Genomic DNA, 27933 nt, shown 5'->3' with positions numbered 1-27933 from the left:
GCAGTGACTCAGAGGAGACGCCCAGAGCCTGGCTGTCCGAGCAGGGTGGGGGTGCCCTGTGGGGGTCAGTAGCACAGGTGATGTGCTTCATCTTGGAAGGCAGAACGGTTTCTAAGTTTGGGGCGAACACGCCACTCAATGGGGTCCCATCGTCCTCCTCTCAGCCCACAAGGCAACTGGTGTGGTATCTTGGGCCAATAGCATTCTAAATGCTTGAAAATGGAGTTTTGCTAACAAGAGGCAGTTTCTGTTTCTGACTAATGGCTGCACAAAGGAAAAGTGACGTGTTGCTGGCGTTTTGGGAATCTGACTCCAGTGCAGCTACCAAGGGGCCAGGTGGGGCCTCGGGCTTCCAGTGCTGCAAGGTGCTGTTGTCTGCCACCTTAGGGGACCAAAGAGCATATCCAGGAGTGGGTTCTGTGTGTGCTAATGTCAGCCTCTCCCTTTGGTCCAGGTGTACCACACCTTGTTCTGGCCTCTGGAGTGGACAGTCGCTGGCAGAGACAACAATACCTGTTATGCAAAGATAATCTGCAACAAATTCGACAATGTATGTAGATGCCTGGATGCTGTGGTTTTTTCTCTTCTCTGTTTGATGCCATTTTCCCTGGGCCTCATTTGAGTGAAACACACCCTCTACCTGGGCTGCTCCCCAAGCCTTATACACCCTAGCCGGGCTGCTCCCCAAACCTCACACCCTCTACCCCAGGTTGCTTCCCAGGTTTCACCCACTATGGTTTTAAAATGTAGCTTGGATTCTTGCCAGTTGGGTTTTTATGACGTCTTTAAAGATGGAACTGGGGCAGGAATGATCTCTCAGCTGTTTGCAGAGGCTGAGGCAGGAGCTGATTCCCAGCTCAACTGTGTCTGTCAGGCAGTGAGAAGCTGTCCACCCAGAGCCGACAGTTTAACCCTGATGGTTTAGAACTGTGAATGCTAACACCATGGCCACCATCCGGCACTGTGCATGGTGTACAGTTGTGTGGCGGTATGGCATGTGTGGAGTGCCGAGGAGAGGCATTCACAGAGGGCAGCAGGCAGGTGCGGACGGAGATGAGATGTCTCCTGTGCCTGGCTCTGTCGTCTGCTTACACACTCCCTTCATCTGTCCTTATGGAGGATCAGCATGGAGGCCAGAATCCGATAAAAAGTCTTGTAGTGGACAGCCTGTGACTCACTGTAGACTGGACACGCACTACATGCTGCCCCGCTGGCAGCCTCTACTGGCTGTTCCCGAGCTCCACCTAGTGTCAGGAGCAGGCAGCTGGTCACTGGCCCTCAAACCCTCCTCTAGTAAGATCTGACGCCTTGTGTACTCGAGTGCAGGCCTTTAGTTTATATGCGCAGGCTTTGTGTGGCCCTGTCCCAGTGTTATCCAGAAGTCACATCCTACCCACAGGCTCCATCACGGTGGGCAGATTGGGTGTGGTAGTAAATTAGCGTGCGAGTTAGTTCTGACCACACTTTACCACCTCCGTGGATGACCTTTGAGGGGCTGTTCTCTGCTAGTTCCTTTCCTGTGGGAGACCCTGTATGTCTTAGCTGTGAACAACAGGGAGTGGATTTACGTTCTGACCCTAGCCTTATGGGAATTCTCTGTTCTGTCCTGTATTAAAGGAGCGTGTGGTGGGATTTCACCTTCTGGGGCCAAATGCTGGCGAAATAACACAGGGATTTGCAGCTGCAATGAAATGTGGGCTCACCAAGCAGCTATTGAATGATACCATTGGAATCCATCCCACATGTGGTGAGGTAAGGAACAGGAGGGTGTGCATGAGTGTGTGTGTGTGTGTGTGTGTGTGTGTGTGTAAGCATGTGTGCATGTGTGTGTGGGACAGCCTTGAATGCCATACCTTAGGTACTGGTCACCTTTTTTGGAGACAGGGTGTCACACTAACCTGAAGCTTGCCAATAGGCTAGACTGGCTGGCCAGCAAGACCTGGGATATACCTATCTCTGCCTCCATGGCACAGAGATTTTATAAGCATGTGCCAGCACTTGTCTGGCTGGCCAGTAAGACCTGGAATGCAGCTATTTCTGCCTCCATTATGTGGAGATTTTACAAGCTTGTGCCAGCACATTCAATGTGGGGTTTGGGACTTGGACTTGGACCCTCACACTTGCATGAGTAACTCTTTATCAACCAAGCATCTTTCTAACCCTGTATCCACCGAGAGTCTCTCCAAATCCAGTGAGGTGCTTTCAATGGGCTTCAAGTAGCCTAGCTTTACAAACAATTATGAAACACACTGTCATCAATTTAAAATTCTAATATATCTTATATTAGCAACCTATTTAATTTGTTCACGCGGCGCAGCTGGCGCACACCCTTTAGAGCAGGGACACTGCCCTGTGTTGTCTTCTTCCTTGCAGGTGTTCACAACGCTGGAAATCACGAAGTCCTCAGGGCTGGAGATTACTCAGAAAGGCTGCTGAGGCTAGCCCTGCTGTTGTTGGGTTTCCCTGGCACACTCTCACTCTGTGCCCATCTTCCAGGATTTCTCCTGGCACAGAGATGAGAAGGTGGCGGAGGACCAGCAGCAGCAGCATCTGTAGTCTCTGCTGACGGCATGCAGCAGCCAGGCTGCATCCTTGACGCCTTGGTTCGGAACCCATGGAGGTGAGCCAAGGCCGACTCCTGCACGTCAGACTTGACTTCCCCCCACAAGACCTAGGACGGCACAGTGAGCCCACCCCTTTTCCCAGTTGCCAGTGTTTGACTCTCACTTTGTTTCCATGAAGATATTGTATTTTTCAGTGTGGACTTGTGAAGTGTGTATCTAATTATTCTATATCAATAAAAATTTGGGAGTCAGATATTGGGGTAAGAACCTGAATGATCAGAGAAGCTACAGAGAAGCCCCCAGTGATCTCTCTCTTCTGTTCCTCAACCTGAAAGGGCTGAGATCCTCTCTTATCCCTGCCTTATTACTTCCTCAGCCCTCCAAGACATCTATGGTTAATTTTGGTTAACTAGTGACTACCTCCACGCTCTGACTTAATGTAAACTTTATTGTCAGAATGAGATCAAAATTTCACACATTTCCCCCTTTTTGTCTAAATCAAAGGGAAGGTTTTAACTAACATAACAAAACTATGTAGAATAAGTACAATAATTATATACAAATATATACAAGTAAGGATTATATTAATATCTAGTCCCTTTGTATTTGGCAAATTCAAAGAAAATACTCCATTATCTATCTTCTCTTAGTAAGTCCAAAGTTTTGCACCTAACTCACTTTCTGTCCTAACCTGCATTAACAACCTATCTCTCAACCTTATACCTTACATCCTTTTGTGAATTTCTTTTCTGAATTTGGTAACAAGGAAAACTGTAAAAATTTAACTATCTAGTCTTCAACCCCCATCAGAGACCTGAGAAGAATAAAATATTATCTGAGTAAACAGGAAGTGCAGAGCAAACAACTTCCAAAACTAAGAAACGACAGAAACAGCTGACTTGTCTGGACAGTCACCCAAGGTTCCTCTGTATTGTTGGGACACCCATCTTTGCTCTACAGGCCTATAATACCTGGCAGAATTTTCTGTGAAGCAGGGATCTTGAAGGACTTCCCTTCCTCGTCTTGGAAAAGTTCAGCAATCATTTTATTTTGTGTCCTGCTCGTTCATTTTGGACAGCATACTGTCAACAGTTGAGGCAAGGACAGTTTCTTGCCCAGTGAATAACTTTTGCCACAAAAAAAATCAAACTCTATATGGAGTTTCTTCTATGCCCATTATCTTCTCTGAAGTAGATTGGTACTTCCAGGAGCAGAGTGTCTCATTGTCATAAAAAGCCTTATAATATCAAAACATCTTAAATGCCATATTCTGTAGATCTCTGAAGTGTTTGAAGGTCACTTGTCTATCAAAATTTATCTGTTTGACCTTAAAAACATACCTAATATAACTACAAGTTTGATTGTAATAGGTGTCTGTCTACTAACCTGCATTTCTCTATTATCCTAAATAGTTTGTAATGACTAGAAATTTCAAGGACTAGAAGTTTAAATTACATTGTTAAATGAGCTGCATAGGTACAATATCTTAAACAAGAGTAGAAATGTATGTACATTATGTTATAAAAAAATAACCTTAAATTTGCATCATATATAAAAATATCTTAAACAAGAGTAGAAAATATATATAATATAAGAAAATGGCCTCAAATTTATATCAATATACAGAAATACATACCAATGTAAACTATTTAAGACTAGTAGTTGTTCTTTTGGTTTAAAGTAGATTCAGTAATCTACACTTTATCCTATCATTGCTATACCCCCCATTTCTTTTCAGAACAAGATCCCTGAATCTTATCTCCTTTGTTCAGCTTTTTCTGACCATTCATTACCAATAACAACTTATCACCAGCCCCCCTAAATGATGGCAAATATCCATAACACATTGGATGACCAAAAAATCACTCACATCACCTCTTGGAACTGTGGGCATCATAGTCTTAAAATTACTTTCCTGTTTGGGGGTGACAGGCTCTTTAGGGGACCCTGAGAAAATTGGGATAATTGTCAAGTTCTGGTAGAGGTAGCTGTATCATTTGTTGTTCAATTTCTGTGTAATGGGAAAGTACAGGGCTTATCTCAAGTCCTGGCTAGAGTAAGTTTGTGAGACTGGACCGTCTCAGCCAACCATCTTGAAATTGTCCTGAACAGTTTGTAGTTCAAAGCCAGTCTTTGAGTGGTGTTTGTCAGCATATTGGTGTTACCACAATCCAGGTGGAATAATCATTATAGGGCTCCATCCTCCTTTTAGAGACTTCACAGGTCACTCTTAGTAATGGTCATGGTTCACTGCAGAAAGCTTAAACATTTTAAATGTCATAAGCAGTAGATCTTGAAGAGATTAAAAGACCACATTTTTTTAAGTGTATCTAAAGTACTAAAGCTTAATTCCTAGTTACCTGATAAAGACTCAAAACTGAAATCATATACAGGAAACTAGATTAAGTCTTTTTTCTAGAATTAGTTAGTACTCTATATGAGCATTAATATATGATAGAAAGTTTAATTATATATATGAATATATATAAATTTTATAAAATTCAAAATATTTATATCTTAAGAAAAGTTGTATAGAACCAAAATCAAACCAAAGAATTGAGATTAGTAGCAGTAGAATACTCCCTTAATTTTGGTTTTTCTTCTATCCCATATCAGGTGGCTCTTCTGATATGAGACAGAGATTTTGTATTTTCCTTTAACAATCATGGTTGGAATTAGAGGAGAGAACCATGCTCCAACCCCAAAGACAGCTTTAATTTTTAATTGAACTAGGACTACAAAAAGACCATTTGCTTTCCATGTCTGTAGAGAACAACAGAAACAAACATTTGGAAAGATTTATGAAATTTTATACTATTGGAAATGTGGTATACCATTAGGCCAAATTATTCCTTTTCTTGGGACATTTTCTCTGGATGATTTGTCTTTTTTCTTCAGATGTCTCATTTGTCCAATGGTCTTCAAATTCCTTAGTTGATAACTTCATTCTCCTGAAAAGACAGAAACAAAACCCTGCCCTATCCCTAACTTTGAGGAGTTTCCTTTTTGGCAGGTTATATCTGATCAAATGAAAGGCATTTGGTAGTCTTATATGTTATTTTAGATTGAAATGTCATGCTGTTTGATGAACTATCACCTCTTATCAAGAGGTCTCTTCTGCTCAAATCTAATCTTTATCAATTTCGATGGTATTCATAGCTTTTCTTCTCCTGTGGAAACACAAGTAAAACTTTTTCCATTCTGAGGTCAACACATCTTTGAAATACACAGACTGATTTAATTCAGTAGTTTCTTTCTGTTATTCAATGTCTCTCTGCAGCTGCTATTCTTTTATCATTAGCATTTTAAAAATTTAAAGTTAATAAAGCCTTGTGTAATCTATCTCTGGGTATCTTTATTATCCTTTTTGTTTATTAAGTATATCTTTTAGAGTGTGATTAAATGTTTCTATAACTACATGCTATTTAGGATTGTATGGTATACCTGTAATATGCTTTATGTTGTAATATGCAAAAAAACTGTTTAATTTTACTAGAGACATACCCTGGAGCACTGTCAGTTTTAATTTGTACAGGTAGCCCCATGGTGGCCTTAACTTCTAATAAATGTGTAATTATAGAATCAGCCTTTTCAGAACTCAAAGCAGTTGCCTCTTGAAATCATGAATTTGTATCTACAGTGTGGTGCACATATTTTGAATTTCCAAACTTTGAAAACACATCCATTTGCCAAATTTCATTTCTTTGTGTACCCCTTGGGTTACTTCTTGAAAGTAGTGGAGTTTGGTTATATGAAGAACAAGTCGGGCATGTCCTTATAATTTTCTTGGATTGTTGCTAAGTGATGGAAAAATATTTTTTTCAAATCCTTGCTATTAACGTGGTGTTTCTTTTGAAATTCTGAGACTTATAGAACATTTTCTACCGATAGCTGAACAATTTCATCATTGCCTTGTGTTAGAGGGTCTGGTAGACCTGTATGGAATTTGATGTGTGATATATACTAAGGGATGATTTCTACTTCTGATTATTTCTTGTAATTGAATAAATATCAAAGTTAATTCTGAATATGTGGTTGGTGAAGGTTCTTTACCATTCTGTAGGCTGCCATTTTATCTTGTGGACTGTGTCTTTTGCCTTACAGAAGTTTCTCAGTTTCAGGAGGTCCCATTTATTAACTGTTGATTTCACTGTCTGTGCTACTGGTATTCAGGAAGTGGTTTTCTGTGCCAATGCATTTAAGGCTGCTTCCCACTTTCTCTTCTATGAGGTTCAATGTTGCTGGATTTATGTTGAGGTCTTTGATCCATTTGGACTTGAGTTTTGTGCATGAGGAAAGATATAGATATATTTACATTCTTCTGCATGTTGATATCCAGTTATGCCAGTACCATTTGTTGAATGTGCTTTCTTTTTTTCCATTGTATAATTTTAGCTTCTTTGTCAAAATCAGGTGTTCATAAGTGTGTGGAATGATATCAGGGTCTTCAATTTGATTCCATTGGTCCACCTGTCTGTTTTTGTGCCAATACCAAGCTGTATTCAATAATATAGCTCTATAGTAGAGTTTAAAGTCAGGGATGGTGATGCCTCCAGAAGTTCATTTATTGTAGAAGATAATTATGGCTATTCTGGGTTTTTTTGTTTTTCAATATGAAGTAGAGTATTGTTCTTTCAAGGTTTGTGTGAAGAATTGTGTAACATGAGGGGCCTGCTTGTCAGGGTTTCTGTCCTGCCCAGTTCCCACAGTCGTTAGGTCCCAAAGAAAATCACACAAAGGTTTCCAGAAGATTATAAACTAATGGGCCCATTAGCTCAGGCTTCTTATTAGCTCTTGTAGCTTATATTATCTATGTTATCTATGTTAGCTACATGGCTCAGTACCTTTTTCAGCGGGGCAGGTCACATCCTGCTTCTTTGGTGATCTGGGCAGGACTCGGAGGAATGGGCTTCCTCCTTCCCAGAATTCTCCTGTTCTCATTACCCCGCCTCTGCTTCCTGTCTGGTTGACCCGCCTATACTTCCTGCCTGGCCAATCAGCATTTATTCAAAACATAATTGACAGAACACAGTCAATTCTCCCATACCACTTCCCCCTCTTTTTTTTTTTTTAAAGAAAAATATCCATAGTCCATTTTTTGGGGGGAACGTGGGCATCGTATTCCAGGCTACTTCTGGCTGGTTGGGGGCTCTGATAATCTTGTGGAGACCTAAAGTAAATTTAGAATTATGATCAAGTCCTGACTAGAGTATTCTGTGAGGCTTTATCATCTCAGGCAGCAGTCTTGAATCTGTTCTGGATGTAAAACTCTGATATCTGGGCCATCTGTTCCTACTGGAGATTTCTCAGGTGGTCTTCCTTGATCAAACCTGATTTTTCTTAACTCAGAATGAATCCACAGAGTTGTGCTGGGATATTGATGGGGATTGCATTGAATCTGTATATTGCTTTTGGTAAGATTGCCATTTTTTTCTATGTTGATGCTACCTAAGATTATGGTAGATCTTTCCATTTTTGATATATTCTTTAATTTTTTTCTTCAAAGACTTAAAGTTCTTGTCATATAGTTCTTTCACTTCTTTGGTTAGAGTTACACCACGATATTTTAGGTTGTTTGTGGCTATTGTGAAGGGTGATGTTTTTCTGATTTCTTTTCTCAACCTGTTTATCATTTGTATGTAAAAGGGCTACTGATGTTTTTTGAGTTAATCTTGTATCCTGCCAAGTTACTGAAAGTGTTTACATTACTGAAGGTGTTTATCAGCTATAGGAGTTCCCTGGTAGAGTTTTGGGGGTCACTTATATATACTATCATATCATTTCTGAAAAGTGAGAGTTTGATTTCTTCCTTTCCAATTTGTATCCCCTTGATCTCCTTTTGTTGTCTTATTGCTCTAGCAAGAACTTTGAGTTCTACATTGAATAGGTATGCAGAGAGTAGACAGCCTTCCTTCTAGTACTTTCTGTAGGGCTGAATTTGTGGATAGGTATTGTTTAAATCTGATTTTCTCTGGGTTTTCGATCATTGTCTATGGTGATTGATAGCTTTGCTGGGTATAGTAGTCTGGGCTGGCATCTGTGGTCTCTTAGTGTCTGCAGAATGTCTACCCAGGATCTTCTGACTTTCGTTGTTTCCATTAAGAAGTCAGGTGTAATTCTGATAGGTCTGACTTTATATGTTACTTGACCTCTTTTACTTTGAAGCTCTTAGTAGTCTTTCTTTATTCTGTATGTGTAGTGTTTTGATTATATTATGTGGTAAGGGAATTTCTTTTTTTTTTGGTGCAGTCTATTTGGTGTTCTGTAAGCTTCTTGTACCTTCATAGGCATGTCCTTCTTTAGGTTGGGAAAGATTTCTTCTATGATTTTTTGAATATATTTTATGTGCCTTTGAGCTGGACTTCTTTTCCTTCTATCCCTATTATTATTAGGTTTGTTCTTTTCATGGTGTCCCAGATTTCCTGGGTATTTTATGTTAAGAATTTGTTGGATTTAACTTTTTTTTGACCAACAAATCTATTTTCTCTATTGTATCTTCAACACCTGAGATTCTCTCTTCCCTCTCTTGTTTTCTGTTGGTTATGCTTGCATCTGTAGTTCTTGATTATTTACCCACTTTTCCATTTCCGGAATTCCCTTGGTTTGTGTCTTCTTTATTTCCTCTATTTTAGTTTTCAAGTCTTGAACCATTTCTTTCCTTCATCTGTTTGATTGTTTTTTTCTTGGCTTTCTTTAAGGGATTTGTTGATTTCTTCCATTTTTGTCTGTTTTTTTTCTCCACTTCTTTAAGGAATTTTTTTTCATTTTCTCTTCAAGTGCTTCTATCATCTTTGTAAAGTTATTTTGAAGGTTGTTTTCTTCTGCTTCATCTACTTTGGGATATTCAGGTCTTGCTGATGTAGAACCACTAGTTTCTGGTGGTGCCATATTGCTTTTTATGTTGTTGAATGTATTCTTACACTGTTTTTCTTTTATCCATCTCTTCCTCCAATGGGTGCAGGTGGGGCCTGTGCTACAGAGGTTCCCTCTTCCTCCAGATGGTCCAGGTTGGACCTGTGGCTTAGGTGGTCACTCTTCCTCCAAGTCCATGCAGGTTCGTTCCTCTCGTGGTCAATGATAGGGCTCTGAGTCTCCTTCAGGTGTAGGTGGGGCCAAGTCTTCTGTGGTTGTAGATGCCATGGGAGATGGTTTGGGGTGTGGGGAGGCTGGGATGAGGCATGGGATAATGCCTCTGGGGGCTAGTGCCTGGACGGTAGGGTCCTCCAACTGGGGACCCAGCCACTCACCTCTCCAGGTGTGGGTACTGCCAAAGCTCCAGTGGTTACAGATGCCATAGCAGAGTATGGAGAGGCTGCTCCCAGAAGTCTCTGGGGCTTCTGTGGGTGGGGGTAGGGTGTGAGATGTGCCTCCGTGGGCTAGGGCCTAGAGAGTAGGGCCTTCCAGCCCAGGACCCAGATGCTCACCTTTCTAATTATTCTTTATCAAAAAATGGGAGTCAGATATTGGGGTAAGCACCTGAATGATCAGAGAAGCAACAGAGAAGCAACAGAGAAGCCACCAGTAATCTCTCTCTTCCATTCCTCAATCCAAAAGGGCTGAGATACTCTTTCTGCCATGTGTTACTACTTCCTGTCTCCTATCCATCCTCAATCCTCTAAGACTTCTATGATTAATTTTGGTCAGCTAGTTACTAGCTGTGCCCTCTGACTGAAAGCAAACTTTATGGTCAAAATACAATCAAAATAGCATACAACAGACTTGTCTGTAAAGAGGTTCATGAGCCTAGAGTGCAGCAATCTCTTATGGATCCATGGTGTCTGGAGAGTGCACAGGACTGCTACGTTATGGGGAGGCCCATAAACTGTATAGCCTTTAAAAGATGCACTTAACCTGCTGTCAGAAACCTGATACATACCCAACTCCTCGCACATCTGATGGTGAGAACCCTGAAGTCATTCTCCTAGTCTCTGGCTACCAGAGCACTGCGCATAAAAGAAAAATGGTTGAATATCTTTTCCATGTAAATCTTAAGGGTACTATGTAGCACGAGTAATTAAAAACTCAGAGACAGACATTGGGGTTCAAGCTGAAGATTAGAAAAGCAAAGCAGCCAACCACTAGAGAGATCTTTCCTCTACCAAGGCTCAGACACACAAAGGGGTGACCCTGTAATGTTCTCCATCAACCTCAGACTCCACACTCCACTCAGTTCCTGTCTCTCCCTGCCCAGCTACATCACTCCTGTCTCTACCTCTCTAGTGCTTGAATTAAAGGCATATTATCCCAACTGCTGGGATCACCTTTGTGTGAGCTTTGTGTCTCTTTTAGACAGCCTCAATCTTGTGTAGCCCAGGATGGCCTTGAACTCACAGAGATCCATCTGCCTCTGTCTCCCAATTCCTGGGATTAAAGGTGTGAGCCACTACTCCCTGGCCTGTATGACTGACTAGTATGATTGCTTTGCCCTCTGATCTTTAGGCAAGCTTTATTTATTAAAACAAATAATATACCACTAAAGTACTATTTTAAAAAAAGATTTTATTAAGTCTGTGTGATCTAATTTCAACCTGTTAAGCATGCTTTTGTCATGGTGTCTAATGATAGGGTAGTAAATGAACAGGTAACCTCAAGAATTTCACGTGAACATATGGCAGCATCGAGCAGGCCTTGGAAGAGGGTGGATGTCTCTCTGGTCTTTCTGGGTAACTTTTGAGGAACATGGTAACCCAGTGCTGGGCTCTTTGAAGCCATCTACTCACTTTGAGTGTCGCTAGTCATTTGAGCAGAGTGCCACAGGCTTGTATGGTTCTGTGGTCAGAATTTCTAGGTATAGGCTTTGTCTTATTTATGTTTTTGAGGCAAGGTCTTGCTGTGTAGCCCAGGTTGTCCTTGAACTTCTGATCTTTCTTCCTCAGCCTGAGTGCTGAGGTTACAATCGTCCAACAGGGGTGAAGTAAGGATGAGAGCCCATAGAAACTAACACAAGGTCCATTAACCAGTTGCTTTTTAGGAGAGAGAAAACTACTAAGGAAGGAGAACAGCAGGGAGTTGGCCTCTCTGTGAGTGGTGGCAGTAGTCCCTTGGGAAGTGGAGATACTGTGTCTCCCACTGGACATTGTGGGGGCAGGGAACTGAACCAAGTTTAAGGGAAGTAGTGATATTTGGGTGTAGAGAAGAGAAGGATTTCTAGAGTAAGAGGCAGTATGATTTCACCATTTTGGGGTAGACAGAGCTGCTTTTTTCTACAGAAATCATGATCCATTAAAAAATATTTTACTAAAATTTTAAAAGCATCTATTTTTTTTTGAGGCAGGGTCTGGGAACTCAAAATCCTCCTGCCTCAGCCTCCCAAATGCTGGGATTGCAGGCATGCACCACCAGGGAGGTCGTTCTTACTCTTTACAAGTTCACCATCTCAGACATTGTGAACTTGTAATGGTAAAAGTAAAAATGCTGCAGGTTCCTGGGATGCAGCAGCCAGTGGGCCATGAGACTGTGCGACACGTCTCCAAAGGTGGCTGGTCCCAGGCAGGAAGCCACACAGCCGGCAAGAGACAGAGACATGGAGAGGCAAACCATGCAGAGTGAGGTTGGATGTTTAGTGGGTTATGGAGGGGAAAGGGAGAAGAGGAGAAGATCATAGAGGCAGAGAGGAGAGAGAGAGAGAAAGAGAGAGGGGGGGAACAGAAAGGGGAAGGGGAGAAGTGGGGAGAGACAGAAGCTGACTCTTTGGGAGGGAGATGGAAAAGGAAGAGACTCAGGCTGCAAGCAGGAAGGAAGATCTGCCTGCTTCAGCAGACAGAGGAGGGAGTTGTCAGGGCTTGTCTCTTAAAGGGACAGGACAGATCATTACATTCCCATCTCTTTTTTATAATAAAAGGCGGGAGGTTAGGCACAACAGGGTAAAGGAATTGGGGCAGCAGATTCTCAAGACTCTTCTTGCTTATTTGTGGGTGTCATCTGGGGGGGGAACCTGAGAAAGCTGGGTGCTGGTCACATCCTGGGGTAGCTGGTCTCTTTGTTCCTGTCCCATGTTTGTGGTATGGAAATATCTGGTGTCTCTTATACCTGTTTAAGGTATTGGCAGAGCAGAGTACAAAGTTAAGCTTAGGAAAAAAATTTAGGACCAGGGAATAGAAAGGGGGTGTATCTGACCTGTTTAAGGTGGATCCTTCAATTCAGCTCCCTGGAACTCACCAAGATTTTTTTGGGTTTGTGAAAACAGAAATTTTAGACATATACATTGTATAAACAATAGCATATTTATGTCAAAATGACTGTGACAGATATTTTTGCACAATAAAAAGTATTTTTAAGACTACAGAAGTCAGTGTGAAAGAGAAATTTGATAACTTGTATTTGTCCTTATACCTTTATAACTTGCAGATCTTGTATTTGTAATTTACTGAAATTTGTTTGGTGAGGTTGTCCTTTTAAACTGACAAAACCTCTCAGCTGTCAAACTGCATCAGAGATCTTTGGGAAGGATAAAATTTTACTTGAGTTACCGATTAAAAAACAACAGAGAACTTATTTGGTTGGCACCTGGAGCTACTCCTTAGGGTCTTCCATGGTTGCTGAAGGTCATATTTGCTTTTTGCTGTTTAGTGCAGGCCTGCCAGACTCCAGGAGATCCTGTGGGCTAAGAAATCTGCAGGAAGACAAACCTACCTTGACCTGAGCAGCAAGGCTGTTGACTCCAGCGATTCTGTCCACGTCTGGAGATCTTCAGTTTAGATAAAAGGCAGTTTTGCCAAGTGGTCAGTGCTTGGCAGTTGAAGCAAATTGCAGATGGACGTTGTTCTGTGTCCATTTGTCTTCTGTCTTCTTTGGAGGAAGTAGAGTGCTGCTGCTAGGAGCTGAACTGTCTCTTTTTGTTATGAAAAGTCTTTTAATAATTAAATATTTAAATGCCATATTCCCCAGATCTCTGAGCAGTTGAGGGCTGTTTATCAGGTTTAACTACAGTATAGAATCTGCCTGGAGAGCCGAGTCCAAGCTTGACTGTACTGGCTCTCAACAGGTAAAGCAGGGTTGGAATATGCAATATTTTTGTAAGCGACTTAAAAGTACATACCAGTTTAAAACATGAGACTTTCTGTGTTTGTCTGAAATGAGATACAATGAGCAGATAATTATAACATTTAACAGTAAAAATAGGTGCATTTAAGTCACCTGTATGTACACACACATATACACAGCGAACAGGAATTGGGCAAAGTGGATGCTCTTGGTGGGCCCACAAGGCATGCCACTGCGCAAAACACACAGGTAACAGAGTCAACACCGGGGAACTAGGCAAGGAATACCTCAGTAAAAATGGCGGGACTTGGTCACCTGATTTGGCTCTCAGTTAAGATGGCAGTGAAGTCACCTGACCTCAGTTAAGATGATGGTAGGGTCACCTGACCTCAGTAAAAATGGCAGTGGTCACATGTTGTTTGGAAAAGAGACCTAGAGGTGTGATCCGCCTTGGTGCTGAGCCACCATGCCACAAGCCATGGTGGGGAGTGAAATGCTGGAATTGAAAGCAGCTGCTTTGTGGATCCGACCAATCTTGTTGGCAGCAGTAGCAGTGGCAGGGACAGTTTGAGGAAACTCTTTTCATTTGCCTGTGCACTGACAGTAGTTAGAAAGCTCCCATAAAAGTGGAGCCAGCGGGACACTGGCAGAGTGAGGGTAGGAGCTGAAGAAGTAGGGCACTAAGGCCTGGGGTTTTAGGGCCTCTAAAAGGCATCCATCCCGGGGAACTGACATGGATGGCTTGCTACCCATAGCTGAAACTGTGAAAACCCATGAAAAATGGCAACACCACAAGGCCCACAGTGAGATGTCTCTCCACTATAGGCAGGGTGTAAATTGGCTTGAACGTTACAGGCTCTGTGGGAGAGTGTCCTCTGCCCCTGGGTGGGATTCTATAGCCTGACTAGATCTGGTTGGGGTGATTCAGAAGCCAGAGAGGCCAGAGGCCACTCCAAGTGGCCTTTCACAACAAGGGAAAAAAGAAAAGAAAAAGAAAAAAGGAGAAAGAAGAATATGCATGACCCTGGGACCCAAGCTGCAGGAGGACCAGCCCTGTGCTATCCAAACACAATTTTGGCTAAGGGAAGGAATCCAGAGATGAATGTCAGTGAAGGGCTCAACCATCCATGTTTAGGGGCTGTCCCCCCTGTTACTAGGAGCACCAGAAGATTGCCTGGAGCTCACTGGTCAACTTTTTGGGTTTGGAGAAATGGTTAAGATGACCAGAAGGGGGAAACTCACCAACTGAAGCCAGTGGTGTGCATAGAAATCACACTGTAGAAATCATGCTCAGGCATATGGAACTTGGTTGTTGTGGAAAAAATAACGGGTTCTGGATCCCGACCCAGGAGAGAGGTTTGGGGTGGGAGAGCCTCCCAAGTCTCGTAGCACCAATGTAATGGTAAAAGTTAAAAGGCTGCAGGTTCCTAAGTGGCTACAGTGGGCAGCGAACTATGAGACCATGCTGCAGGTCTCTGAAGGTGGCTGATCCTGGTCAGGGAGTCACATGGCAGGTGAGAGACAGAGACATGGATAGGCATGCCATGCAGAGTGAGGTTGGATATTTATCTAGTGGGTTATGGAGGGGAAAGGGAGAAGAGGAGAAGATCAGAGAGAAAGAGAGAGAGAGAGAGAGAGAGAGAGAGAGAGAGAGAGAGAGAGAGAGAGAAGAGAGAAGGGGGAAGGGGAGAAGTGAGGAGAGACAGAAGCTGTGTCTTTGAGAGGGAGACAAAAGGAAGAGACTCAGGCTGCAAGCAGGAAGGAAGATCTGCCTACCCCAGCAGATGAGGGAGGAAGTGGGTGGTGCTTGTCTCTTAAAGGGACAGGACAGATAATTACAGAACTAACAGCACATTTTGTTGTAAGTCAATCATACTTCAGAACTGAATTTTAACAAATATTACAAATACTTGGCTGAATCATTGACTACATGACTGGCCTGACCAGGTAAGAAGATGTGTGTAACTAGGAGGGGAGTCTGTTCCAGCTGCTGTGGCTGAGAACTGGCCAGATGGGAGGAAACAGGGGCAGGTGTGTGGGAGGAGGGGGCAGGGTGTGATGCTCAGGTCTGTACTGAGGAGTCTGACTGTCCTGACTAAAAACTCCTGTTTCCCAGTGTCATGTACTGGCTGTCTTTGTCTTGCATCTAGAATGACCCATGTGGGAATTAGCTGCTTGAACTGTTGGCTGTTCTCTCGCTTATTGGAAGCACCTGCTATTGGTTCCTATGGGTTGTGCCAGGTCACTTGTACCGAAGACCACCAGGATTCTTTACCCATGATCACTTCCCCTAATTCAAAGGTGGTACATGATTGTTGCCCTTTGGGGCGGTGAGCTCAGAATTCTTACCCAATGTGGGCAGTGTTAACTTTATTGTTGCTTTCTCCATAGAAGCTTTAATCTGGGAACATGCACTGATGCTTCTACAGCTGCTTGCTAGGTGATGTATGTCTCTGTCCAGTCACTGCCAGGAGTCAGGGAGACCCTGCAGCCAGAGGTGTGGAGAGTGAAGGTATTGGGTGAGGTAAACACACTGACTAGTGCCCAGATGGTTGTCTTTTTGATCTGCTTCATGTGTACGGGTATTTTGCTTCACATATCCTATGCATTGCGTATATGCCTGGCGCCTGAAGAGACCAGAAGATGGAGTTACAGCTGATTGGGAGCCACCATGGAGCTACTGTGAACAGAGCTCTACAAGAGCAGCCAGTGCTCTTAGCCCCAGAGCCATCTCTCCATCTCCCAATTGTCTTCTTAAAGTGTGAATGTTTCTTCAGTATGTCTGGTTTGAGTGGCTACTGACCAAGAATGAGCAAATCAAAACTTTCTGGAGGTGGCCTATCCACCATGTAAAAAGACTTCTTTGTAGTTGAACTTGGCTCATCTCTTCAGAAGCAAAAGCAGCTGAAGCCTATGATGACTTGAAAAGATGGTGATTATGGGACTAATTAAACTTGAAACTGGGGGATGATCTCAGAATCATTGGTAGCAGTGGCCTTTGTTGAATGCTGCAGTACCACTCAGTCTCCTGTGGATTCAGCTTGCCTTGGGCACATGGTGGTGGTAGCTAGCCTGTGTAGGGCCTTGTATATTGTGCCTGCAGAGTTTGCATCAGAGTAAGTGAGCACATAGTCATACGAATAGTTTTTGTCAGGTCCTGAGAAGGGGATGGGCGCCAGTGTCCACAGTACTCTTCGATGATAAACCAAAAGGGTTTCTTCTCTTCCAGAAGAGACAGATGAGGCAACTGTCCCCAGAGAGAGCCACGTGGCACTGCATCAAGGCATCTGGGCAGTATGCTGTAACAAATAGGACCTGGGTCATGCTTGGGTGATGGGAAAGATTACCCTTATGGAGGTGTGGTACTTTGAATAAGAATGGTCCCCCAGAGCTCATATGTTTGAATGCTTAGTGAACAGGGAGTGACACTACTTGCAAAGGATTAGGAGGTGTGGCCTTATTGGAAGACATGCACCACTGGGGTTGGTTTTTGAGGTCTCAAAAGCCCAAGTCAGGCTCAGTGACTGTCTGTCTTCCTGATGCCAAGGATCTAGATGTAGAACTCTCAGCCACTTCTCCAGCACCATGTCTGCCTGCATGCCACCATGCTCCTCACCATAAGTATAATGAACTAAACCTCGGAAACTGTAAGCAAGCCTCAATTAAATGCGTTCTTTATGAGTTGCCATGATTATGGTGTCTCTTCACAGCAATAGAACACATGACAAAGACAACTTGCTTGTATCTTCTCATTAAAAATATCATTAAAGGACTGGAGAGATGGCTCATCTGTTGAGAGGACTTTCTATTCTTCTAGAGGTCTTGAATTCAGTGCCCAGTACCCACATAGTGCCTCAAAATCATTGAAACTCTAGTCCCATGGCATTCAGTGGCTTCTCGTGATATGTAGACACACATACAAACCAAATACCCTTATACATAAACAAATCTTTAAAAATAACATTTAAAACTTAAATAGAATGAAAGATAGAGACCTCATTTCATCTATTATTTCTTGGGCAGGTAGATCCGCTAGCACTCGGAGTGATGGCACACAGCACTCGGAGTGACTGCACACAGCTGTAGCCCTTGAAGCAGCCTAGATGAGGCTCTTGCTGACCGTTATTTCTGTCATCACCTTGAAGACCTAGGCTCAGGGACTCCACAGCTGAGCTGGACAGGCAGTAGTGATGTCAGGTGCCCTTTCTTGCAAAGGTCACCATACTAGCTTCTCTCAGGAGCCTCATCCCCATTGCTCTGGCTGTCCTCATCTCTCCTGTAGCTAGGTGAAGGCCCTGCACCTCTTTACACAGCTTTCTGGGACCCATGTTTTCCTGTTTGACTTCTAGGGATATAAGCCGTTGCCCATTTGTAGAGTAAGTGAGAAGACCAATCAGCCAGTTTATCTAGAGCTCCACCCATCTCTTTTGGGTGAACCTATTGCCTTGGCTGTCACCACTCTGCAGAGGTCTGTGTTCACCTTCATTTCTGAAGGATGGGGACTCCAGCTTATGCTTCCTGTCAGTTCTGTAAGATCAAGTTCTCCAGTCATCTTATCCACCACTGTTGTGGCTGTATCATGCCACCTTGTTGATTTCTCCTGTGTTTGCCTTTCTCCATTGCTTCTTAGCTGCCCTTGAGGCAGTTTGATGTTCAGCAATTGGGCTCCTTCTTTCCTGAAAGGGAGGGGCCTTGTCCCAGGGCCCCCAGTGGCTACCTGAATCCAGAGATGGGACCAGATTTTGTTACGTACGCACACAGATGCCTTTCCCATCTTAGGCAAGCTTCTACTTTACCACGGCTGAGCAGTTGGTGTGATAAAAAGTCTCCCCGACTTCTGCTCCTCCTCCACAGTTCTGCAGGGTGAGGATTCTCACAGGACAGCACAGCAATCTGGGCACTTTTCTTCCCTTATTGATAACTTCTACATCTCTCCGGAAAATGCTGCTCTGAGGCAAGTGTGACTCTCCAGGGTCACTGCTTCTGGGACAATAGTAAAACAGGGTCCTTTGAGAACAGGCACGGTGACACCTCAGCAGCCCATCTGATGAATAGGAAGGTAGAAGCTCCTGTGGATACCCTGTGAGAAGGGAGGAGCCACATCACAGGTGGGAGGGAGCGGGGTGGTGGGAGTGTCCTCACACAGCCACTGAGAGCGTGGTTTGAACCAATGAACTGTGTATCGCTGGTCTTCTGGTTAATATTTTCAGACTGCAAGTGGAAGTAACTGAAACCTGGGCAACTCACACGGGGAGTCATGGTGGATGTTTCTTGGTTCTCCTCTTTTCTGGACTTAACAGGGCTTCTTGGATCAGTCTCACACCAGTTTGGGAAAATTCACAGCCGTTTCTTTCTCAAATATTTCTTCGTGTGTTTCTCCTTTCAGCCTTAGATGCCTTGAACTTACTGTTCCACGTACCCCTGCTGTATCTCATACTTCTGTTTCCACGTCTCACCCCAGGGAGCCCTGCGTTTTTCCCCTGCTGTATCCCATCTGCACCTAAACCCCTTGCGTAGGTTTCTGTGTTGTATCTGTGGCTTTGGGTTTTCACTGGTAGAACTGCCATGGTTCTTTTTTTATATTTTCATCTTTCTGTTCAAGTTCCCCATCTATTCTCATACAGCATCCACCCTTTCTCTTAGGCCATCTGGTGTGTTTATAATTTAAAGGCCTCTATCTAGTTCCCAGAGCTGGGCTGTCCCCGCCTGACTTTTATTCAATTTTACTCTCAGTGAGTTACATTTTCTTGTGTCTTTGCACACGTCCTAAGTCTGTGTGCAGGTGTGATGCTTGGCTGTGTTCAGAAGACAATGCTCATATTCTTCTGTCTGTCTGTACACAAATGTGTGGGTGGCTCAGTCCATCCTGATACAGTCAGGCAGGGCTGTGCCCACTGAGGCTCCTGTTAGAGCCACCATTCCTGCCCTCCATATTTTGAGGGTGCGATAGAACTTAGGGTCTGGGGGAACCCTAGTGACCTCTGGGCTGTCAGTTGAGCCCTGCTTTCTGATGACAGAGCTCTCCATGCCTCATGGTGGTTACTGAATTGGTTTTCCTTCCTAGTTCTGCCTCTGATATTCTAGGGCCTAGTATCCCCTTTCCCCCCAGCTACATGGCCTGAGCCATCATTGGGTCACTCCAGGGCATCTTGCAAAAGCCCAGGGTGCCTGGGGGGATGCCACTCTACCCCAGCCCTTTCATAGCATTTCTGTGCCATAGATACCAGTGCTCCACAGCCCTAAAACCAAGGGCCTGGCCTCCAGCTGGCAGATCCAGCCATCAGGGTGGGATTGTATTCTGAGGGTTCCTAGTGGATAGATGACTAATCCACAGATTGATCAAGCATCAATGGCATCACTGAGAGATGGTGGAGCCAGGAAGGTCATTGGGTGCTTTGGAAGGGCACATCTTGTCCCTGCTTCCTCTTCCTTTTTCCCCCTCCCCTCTTACACCTCTTTCTTCTGTCCACATTTCCACTGTCTGCCATTGTGTAAGTCATTTTGTTCTGCCAGACGCTCCCTGCCGTGGAGTTCTGTCTCACTCACATGGATCCAGAGGTAGTGGAGCCCAGTGAGGAGGAGCTGAGAGACCTTCAGAGACAAATTCTTAAATACACCCGACTCCAAAATTGCTTATCTCTGATAGAAAGTTGGCTACACTCCACTCTACCCCAGGGCTCTGGATAGTGTGACTGGCCTCTCTCTCCCACCTTTGGTGGCCCTGCTGCCTTCCACCACTTTGCCTGCAGGACAGCAGCTTTTGGGTCTCTTCTAGAAGGTTCCTCACTTTGCAGAATGCATTTGAGTTAGGTTTACTCTTGATTGTGACCTTGGCTCTCTCAAACACTCACTTCTGGAGCATAAGCAGAATTCCTGTCTCTGGAGGAATTGGTGACCTCTCCAGACTTTCTCTATTTAACAAATGTTCTACCAAAACGTGTCCTGCTTTACGTAAACTACTCGTTATTGTGTGGGATAGCAAAGCCTTGGAGCTGTAGCTCGTCAGCTGTTTGTCAATAGCACTTTTCTTCTCTGGGGTTCATGTCCCTTTCTAAGGAGTAACCGGAGGACACCCTTGGCGACCGGTTCAGGACCCAAGCTATCTCACCCAGTAAAGGGGTATGGAATTTGTATTTTTCACGGTAAAAGAAAGGGTAGGCCACACTACTCTATATTTAAATTTTCATTGGATTTATTTTTTGTGTGTTCTAATTGCATTTGTTTATTTATTGTGGGGCCAGTTATACCCTTCCGCTGTGTGGATTCTGGGGATTGAACTCAGGTTCTATGTGACCCTCCAGCTCCACCCTCTGCCCTCCTGCTGCTCTGTGCCCAAGGAGATAATCTCCAGACCTTCACTACCAGAGACCTAGCTTCAGCTTCCCGTGACAACCAGGGCCTCCTTGATATTGGAACAGCTTGTGATAAACAATAAAAGTCAGGAGAAAATCTCCATGATTGATGAAGGACAAGGGGTGGCTCTGGGCAGTGCTGTTAGCCATGAAGCAGGGCTTTCTACTGTCCCAACTGACATCTGAAAATAACCAGGCCCCCGATGGCTAAGGACTGGGTCTGGGCCTTACACAGCTGATGAGGCCATGGGCAGAGTCTGCCTCCATCTCTCTGCTCCCAAGGTCTTGTGTGGGCTGGTCCCCTCTCACTGGGTGCTCACCCTCATGGGTCACTCATCCTTCCTAGACAGGGAGATGTAGCTTGTGTGGTGTAAAAATCACACATTCAGGGCCGTCATGTAAGGTGAATGTTGGCTAGCACACCATTTCAGCATACTTATTTTGAAGACTGTTAGGCCAACCTATGTTTTAAAAATGGACAGTTGTCATAGTGAACCAGTTCCTCCATCTTCCAGCCACACAGTCAGGCTGGATTTAATGTTTATCAACATGTGTGAGTTTCCTCTTTAGCACACCCACAGGCCCATGATTATATTTTTAAAGTCCCTAGATGCCCCAAGGGACACTCCTTACCTCTCCTGTAGCCTTACATATGGTGGGAGAGGGTGATAATTATCCCAGATATCTAGGCAGAGCCCCAATTCACAACCAGTTCAGAAGACTGTAAAGTTAAGGACTGGGCAGGACGAACAGAGTTCTGTTCTGCATGCTCACGAAGGATACAGACCCACTGTGTGTCACTGGTCAGAAGCTCCTGCCTCTGTGCCAGGAGGAACATGCCAGAGAAGTGAGGGCAAACCTTCTTACCCAGACATCGCTCCAGCACAGAAGAACCTAGGGAAGTTCATGACCTAGGACTTCTCTTAGACTGCCCCATCTTCTGATGGTCAGCATTTCAAGAGACTGACAGCGACCCAAAATGATGTTTTGACCAAGGAGCTTGGACACCTGAACCTTTCCGCGCCTCCTGCTGTTCCCCCTTCCTACCACATGGTGGCACCAGAGATCAGGGTATGCGCTGTAGGAAACCTGGGGTCTGCAAGGGGCTTGGGGAATGTGGCTTCCAAAATAGACATAGTAAATCTTCATGGAGTTTTTACAGCCTCAAGACTTAGCTCATGTCCTCCTCAGGAAGGCATGGACTCACTCTGCCTCACTTCCTGTGATTTCCCTGACTTTGCCCTTGCGGGTGTGTGTCTCTCCCTCAGTCATTCGTTTGCCCAGCCCAGGGCTTCCAGCAGCTCCAGGTACTTCAATAATTTTTTTCAGCTGTAATCTGTGTTTTTCTAAAAATCATACACACAACCAATTACAAGTGGGAAGTACAGCCTATGTAGGCGACCTGACAAGTACAGCCTTGAACATGATTTTCTAGGTCAGTGGTCACACCGTGAGGCAGCTGTGGATCCCATAACCTCACTCTTCAGATGCCTCACGTGACAGCATCTCAGCCCTCACAGCAACCTAAGGAGGTTAGAACCATATTATTCCAGTTTTGAATGAGCAGGAAAAGAGAGGCGAGTCACTTTGTCAAGAATACAGAGATAATTAATGCCCGAATTTGAGGCATTAGTGCCGAGTTCACAGAGTAGGCGGGGTCTTATGGGCGTGGTCAGCTGCCGCCCGCTTAGCACCCCTTAGTAACAACTACTACTACAGTGATTTAGTAGTTATTTATTAGTTATTTAGTAGTTAGCTATTATTGCCTTGGGATTGAGGTGATCTTTCTTTCTGTCTCCAGCAGGTGGCGACAAAGCATAGAGCCATGCGTGCTCCTGCCCTGGTGTAATGCTTGGTTTGCCTTATCCCAGGTAACCTCGGGTGCATGGGGGCGGGGTAGGAGGGTTGTTGGAAGGGGAGAGGGTTAGAGAGAAGGGAGCAGGGGAGGAATGGGGAATGCTCGGGGGAGTGGGAGTGGGGGGAGGGAGGAAGGATGAATATGGGATCAGGGAAGAATATATCTCAACTAAGGGAGTCAGTTTAGGGTTTACTAGAGACTTGATTATAAATGGGATCCCAGGTCCAAGGAGAGATCCCCAGATTGTTCTCTGGACAGAGGAGAGGGTGCCTGAACTGGCCTTGGCCCATAACTGATGAATATTTTGGTTATCACCATAGATCCTTCATCTGGCGATGGATGGAGATGGAGACGGAGACCCACATTGGAACACTGGACTTAACTCCCTAGGTCCAAACGAGAAGCAGAAGGAAAGAGAACGTGAGCAAGGAAGGCAAGATCAGAGGGAACCTTCATCCTACGATGGATGGCGATCCAGACGGAGACCCACATTGGAGCACCGGACGGAGTCCCCCAAGGTCCAAATGAGGAGCAGAAGGAGGAAGAACATGAAAAAGGAAATCAGGACCGCGAGGGGTGCGTTCACCCACTGATACAAGGGGACTGATCTAATGAGAGTTCACCAAGGCCAGTTGACTGGGACTGAGCGAGCACGTGATCCAGCCAGATTCTGTGAAGGAGGCCGGATTCTCTGAATGTGGCTGGCCCGGAGTCTTTCTGAAAAGCCATTGACAATGACACTGGGACTTGTTTCCTCTGCATATACTGGATTTCTGAGATCCAGTCTGTTTGGATGCTCACCTTCCTGGACCTGGAGGGAGGGGGGAAGAGCTTGAACTACCCACAGGGTGGGAGACCCTGACTGCTCTTGGGAATGGAGAGGGAGGAGGAGAGGGAGTGGGGGGAGGGAGAGGGGGTTGGGAGGAGGGGCGGAAATGGAGACTTTTGTATTTTAATAAACTTTGAGGAAAAAAAAAAGATGTAACAGGCACTTTTGTCGCGGGAGATGCCCCTTTCCTGGACCCAAATAGAAGTTGCAAATGAGAGAGAGACTCTAGGCTAGCATGTATCTGCCAAAAAGAACGTCTGCAGTCAGTTCCGGAACAGCTGGTCACATTTCACGCGTCTCTGGATCTTAAGGTGGATCAGATTCTGTTTCCCCAGCCTCTGAGGGAAGAAGTAACTTGAACAAAGTTACTAGCTGCAGCGCCCAACAAGTTTGTGCACGCACACACGTGTTTCCAATAGCTGGTGCTGGAATAAGCTCATTTGATTAACCGACCTGCGCAGAGCATCCAGGCAGAGTACAGTAACTGTCAGCAGTCGCCCCATCCTCAGACTCTTTTTTTTTTTTTAAATTATTAAGCTATATATTTTTCTCTGCTTCCTCCCTTCCTTCCCCCTTCCCTTCAACCCTCTCTTGTGGTCCCTATGCTCCCAATTTACTCAGGAGATCTTGTCTTTTTTTTTACTTCCCATGTATGTTAGATCTACGTATGTCTCTCTTTGTTGTCTAGGTTCTCTGGGATTGTGAATTGTAGGCTGGTTTTTCTTTGCTTTATGTCTAAAAGCTACTTATGAGTGAGTACATATTATATTTATTTTTCTGGGTCTAATCTTTTCTAGATTCATCCATTTGGCCGCACATTCCAAGATGTCATTATTTTTTTTTTTCTACTGTGTAGCACTCCATTGTGTAAATGTACCACATCTTCTTTATTCATTTTTTGGTCGAGGGGCATTGAGATTATTTCCAGGTTCTGGCTATTACAAATAATGCTGCTATGAACATAGATGAGCACATGTCCTTGTGGTATGATTGAGCATCCTTTGGGTATATACCCAAAAGTGGTATTGCTGGGTCTTGAGGAAGGTTGCTTCCTAATTTTCTGAGAAATCGCAGTACTGATATCCAAAGAGGCTGTATCAGTTTGCACTCCCACCAGCAATGGAGGAGTGTAAGATGGAATCTCAGAGTTGTTTTGATTTGCATTTCTCTAAAGACTAAAGATGTTGAGCATTTCAGTCATTTGAGATGCCTTTGTTGAGAGTTCTCTGTTTAGGTCTGTACCTTATTTTTTATTTTGTTGTTGTTAAATTATTTGTTCTTTTGATGAGCAATTTCTTGAGTTCTTTGTTTATTTTGGAGATCTGCCACCTGTCTGATGTGGGGTTGGTGAAGATCTTTTCCCATTCTGTGCATTCCTGGACTCTTTTATGGATTCACAGAAACCCAATGCCAGAAGGCAGAGCTTACAGGAAGAACTTGACCATAACAGTGGTTTTAACAACTCAAAGTCCAGTGCCACGGGGAGAGGGACCTGCCTCTCTCATCCACCCCAATTCACTTGTTTACTACAACCTGCGAGTTTGTCCCCTATGCGGAGTGAGGGGGACACTCACCCAGACCCAACACTGCTCCAGAGCCCCACAGGGGGAGCCCCACATTATCAGATGGCGGTGGAGAGCTGGGTGGGGGGCGTGCTCTTCACAGGACAGCGGAGGCTGCAGTGGGTTTGCATACTGCCTGTGCCTCTATGCCGAGGCTATCACTACAGTGAGTCCCTGGCACCTATGGCACCGACGGACGGTCTCAGGGTGCCTAATGCCACTCCAAGAGGGATTCCACTCGGCGGGGACCACTGAGGACCAGTTCAGCCACATGCTCAGCTTGGGTGGGTCCACCTCCGGATTTGGTGAGGTCCTGCGCACCGCCAAGTAGGAGGTGGCTAAGCTGGGGATGATGTCAGCTTCTTCTAGGGAAGCCGAAGGCCATAAGCACAGTAGGTTCAGCAGGATCACCAACCCAGGACCACAACCGTCCCCAGAGAGCTCAGCTCTTGGCAGAAACTCTGCGCTGGCCTGAGGGTACAGCCCCTTTGCACACATGGCTCTTTGTCATTGAAGGAGGGACAATCCTTGGCAAAAGCATAAACCACCGTAAAGCCCTGGTACTGCTGCTCCATTCCAGCGAAGCTCTCAGACCCCCTTCTCAAGCCAGGAGGACAGCACCCTTCACATCAGAACCAAATCGGAAGACCAGAGAGAGTAAATGGATGGTCAGAGCCACCTGGAAGAGGTGCTTTACCCACCTAACCAGCTTCCCAGCACCCCTTTCTCGCAGAGGCAAAGCCTGCGCCGAACCTGGGCCTCATCAATTTGGCTAGGCTAGATGGTCAGTGAGCTCTAGGGTTCTACCTGTCTCGCCCCTTGGTGCTGGGATTTCAAGAACTCACATCCTGCTTGGCTTTTACATAGTCATTGAAGATTCAAGTTCTGTCCTCATGCCTGTGTGGCAAGCGCCCTCATCCCCTCCCCCCACACCTCCTTTTATTTGGTCTCAGACATCTAGTGTTTTTTGCTTTCTAAATGGTCATTCTACACCAATTGGGAATTCCTGGCTTTGCGCTTTCTCAGCCCTTGGCAAACACCACTGCACTTTTCTGTATTGAGAAATTACAGGACTCTCAATTCCACCCTCTACGTGCAGATTTATAGAATGCTTGCCAGTTTGTGGCTGACATTTCACTTGACATTTGTTAGGTGCTGTGACTATGAACAAACAAGCATCCGAGACGCTGAATCAATTACTTTGTATGATTATTAGAACTTTTGATGGAGAATAGGCTAGTTTATGGCAATGTTTACATATTGAATTAGGCAAGATTCAAAGTGTTGACATGATTGACTTATTAAAAAGTGCTGTATACTTTAGCTTATTGATAAGCGCGCAGGTTACCCTAAGCTGTTAAAGTCGCGCAGGTTTCCCTACTGACATCAAGCAGAAATGCACAGAAAGAATTTCACTCACTAAATACCTAGAGGTGTCGGTCATCCATATTTCAAAGGAAGCAGCTTTAACGAAGTGTGAGTCATATGTTCATTAATCCAGAGACACATGAGCCCTAGGCCAGGATTTACCATCCAGCAGCTATCAAGGTTGGCTCCTTAAGTGAACCCACCTTCGCCTCAATAATTAAGCATTTACTATGTCCCCGTACAAAGGATTTCAAGAAGTTAGTAATTCGGTGTTCAGTACAAATTAACAGCAAAGGGATGATGGTGGCGTAGCTATTGGAGACCATCATCTGAACACTGTGGTGGATTGGATGGCTGCTGTGCATCAGTCTGGAGGCAGAGATGATGCAGTCCAAACAGTATATCAGCACAAAGAAGCTCAGGAGCAGCAGGATGGTCTGGTAGGCCCTTTGCTCTGGAGAGGCTTTTGGAGAGAGGCTGGTGCTGTGAAGATGCTGGACCTGCCTCTTGTGCCTGCACAGGAGAATCAGCATGTACCCGTTGGAGAGGGCCATGAGACCTATAAAGGAGATGTCCCGAAATATCCTCATTATGGTAAATAAGTGCTTGCTGATATGGCTCATGGGTAAAATAACGCAGGAGTCAGTGACAAATAAGAGCTCATGTGAGGTGATGTTGTAGTCAGCAACAGAGGAGAACCAGAAGTGAGCACCACAGGACGTGTAGAAGGCCCACAGCACGAGAAGAAGACACAGGCTGTGCTGTGGGGATTTATGTTTGAACTTCGCCAAACAGGAGCTTCTGGGGGTGAGGGTGACAGCCTGGAGGACGCTCAGCAGGCAGGTAGCACAAAGAGAGAGGCCACTCAAAACCTGTGCAAGTGGACAAGGGATTGACACGTAATGTCATTCCATGTAGTCTGACATGCGAAAGTGTCCGCAGCTGTAAATCCCATGATCATTAGCATCCCAAGGTGGATGAGGGCCAAGAGACCAATGAACAGGTCAGTGGTCCGGGGCCTGTGTTCTAGAAGAAACTCGAGGATATGGGATATGGAAGAGGAGGAGGATGCTGTTGAATGAAATCCCAAAGCCTAATTCAGAGAAAAAATGTGTTTTGTATGTTAACAACTCCATAGAGTATGTTGATTCTTCTCATTGTATGGGACACAGAGCTAGAGTAAGTATCTGAGGAAAAAAATGAGAGAAAGTTTTCATACAAACGATAGCAGCATCATTGGTACCCAGTGCTATTGCCATTAGGAAAACCGATGGATCCAGCCCAGTACTCCCCTCAGTACTCAAGTCTCCCTGCAGCCCAATGCCTCATCATTTTCAGTCGTGACTGGATTATGAGCACATTGATGGGCTCCCTCCCTGCCTAAAGTTCCTTGACATTAAAATGATCACATATTATA

General features: G+C 44.8%; 2 protein-coding genes across 2 annotated transcripts in view; one reads left to right on the top strand and one right to left on the bottom strand.

The window, feature by feature from the left end:
- The window catches only part of Txnrd3 (thioredoxin reductase 3), a 38783-nt gene extending 32191 nt beyond the window's left edge, over positions 1–6592 (top strand). The window contains exons 14-16 of the mRNA XM_048416626.3: positions 455–550; positions 1618–1752; positions 2374–6592. Coding sequence (XP_048272583.2) covers positions 455–550; positions 1618–1752; positions 2374–2442 — 300 coding nt within the window. The 3' untranslated portion in view covers positions 2443–6592. The remainder of the gene's footprint in view (positions 1–454; positions 551–1617; positions 1753–2373) is intronic.
- An 18700-nt stretch (positions 6593–25292) lies between these two features.
- LOC125388412 (vomeronasal type-1 receptor 90-like) lies at positions 25293–27674 on the bottom strand. Its single transcript, XM_048416469.2, is given in 5 exon segments — positions 25293–25619; positions 26720–27387; positions 27390–27570; positions 27572–27631; positions 27633–27674. Coding segments are annotated over 5 exon segments (1278 nt in total).
- Positions 27675–27933: the final 259 nt, after the last annotated feature.

This window comes from Myodes glareolus, chromosome 6 (assembly GCF_982192425.1).
Source record: "Myodes glareolus chromosome 6, mMyoGla1.1, whole genome shotgun sequence".
Taxonomy (NCBI): domain Eukaryota; kingdom Metazoa; phylum Chordata; class Mammalia; order Rodentia; family Cricetidae; genus Myodes; species Myodes glareolus.
The sequence above is the reverse complement of the archived record's forward strand: the minus strand, read 5'-3'. Positions and strand labels throughout refer to the sequence as shown.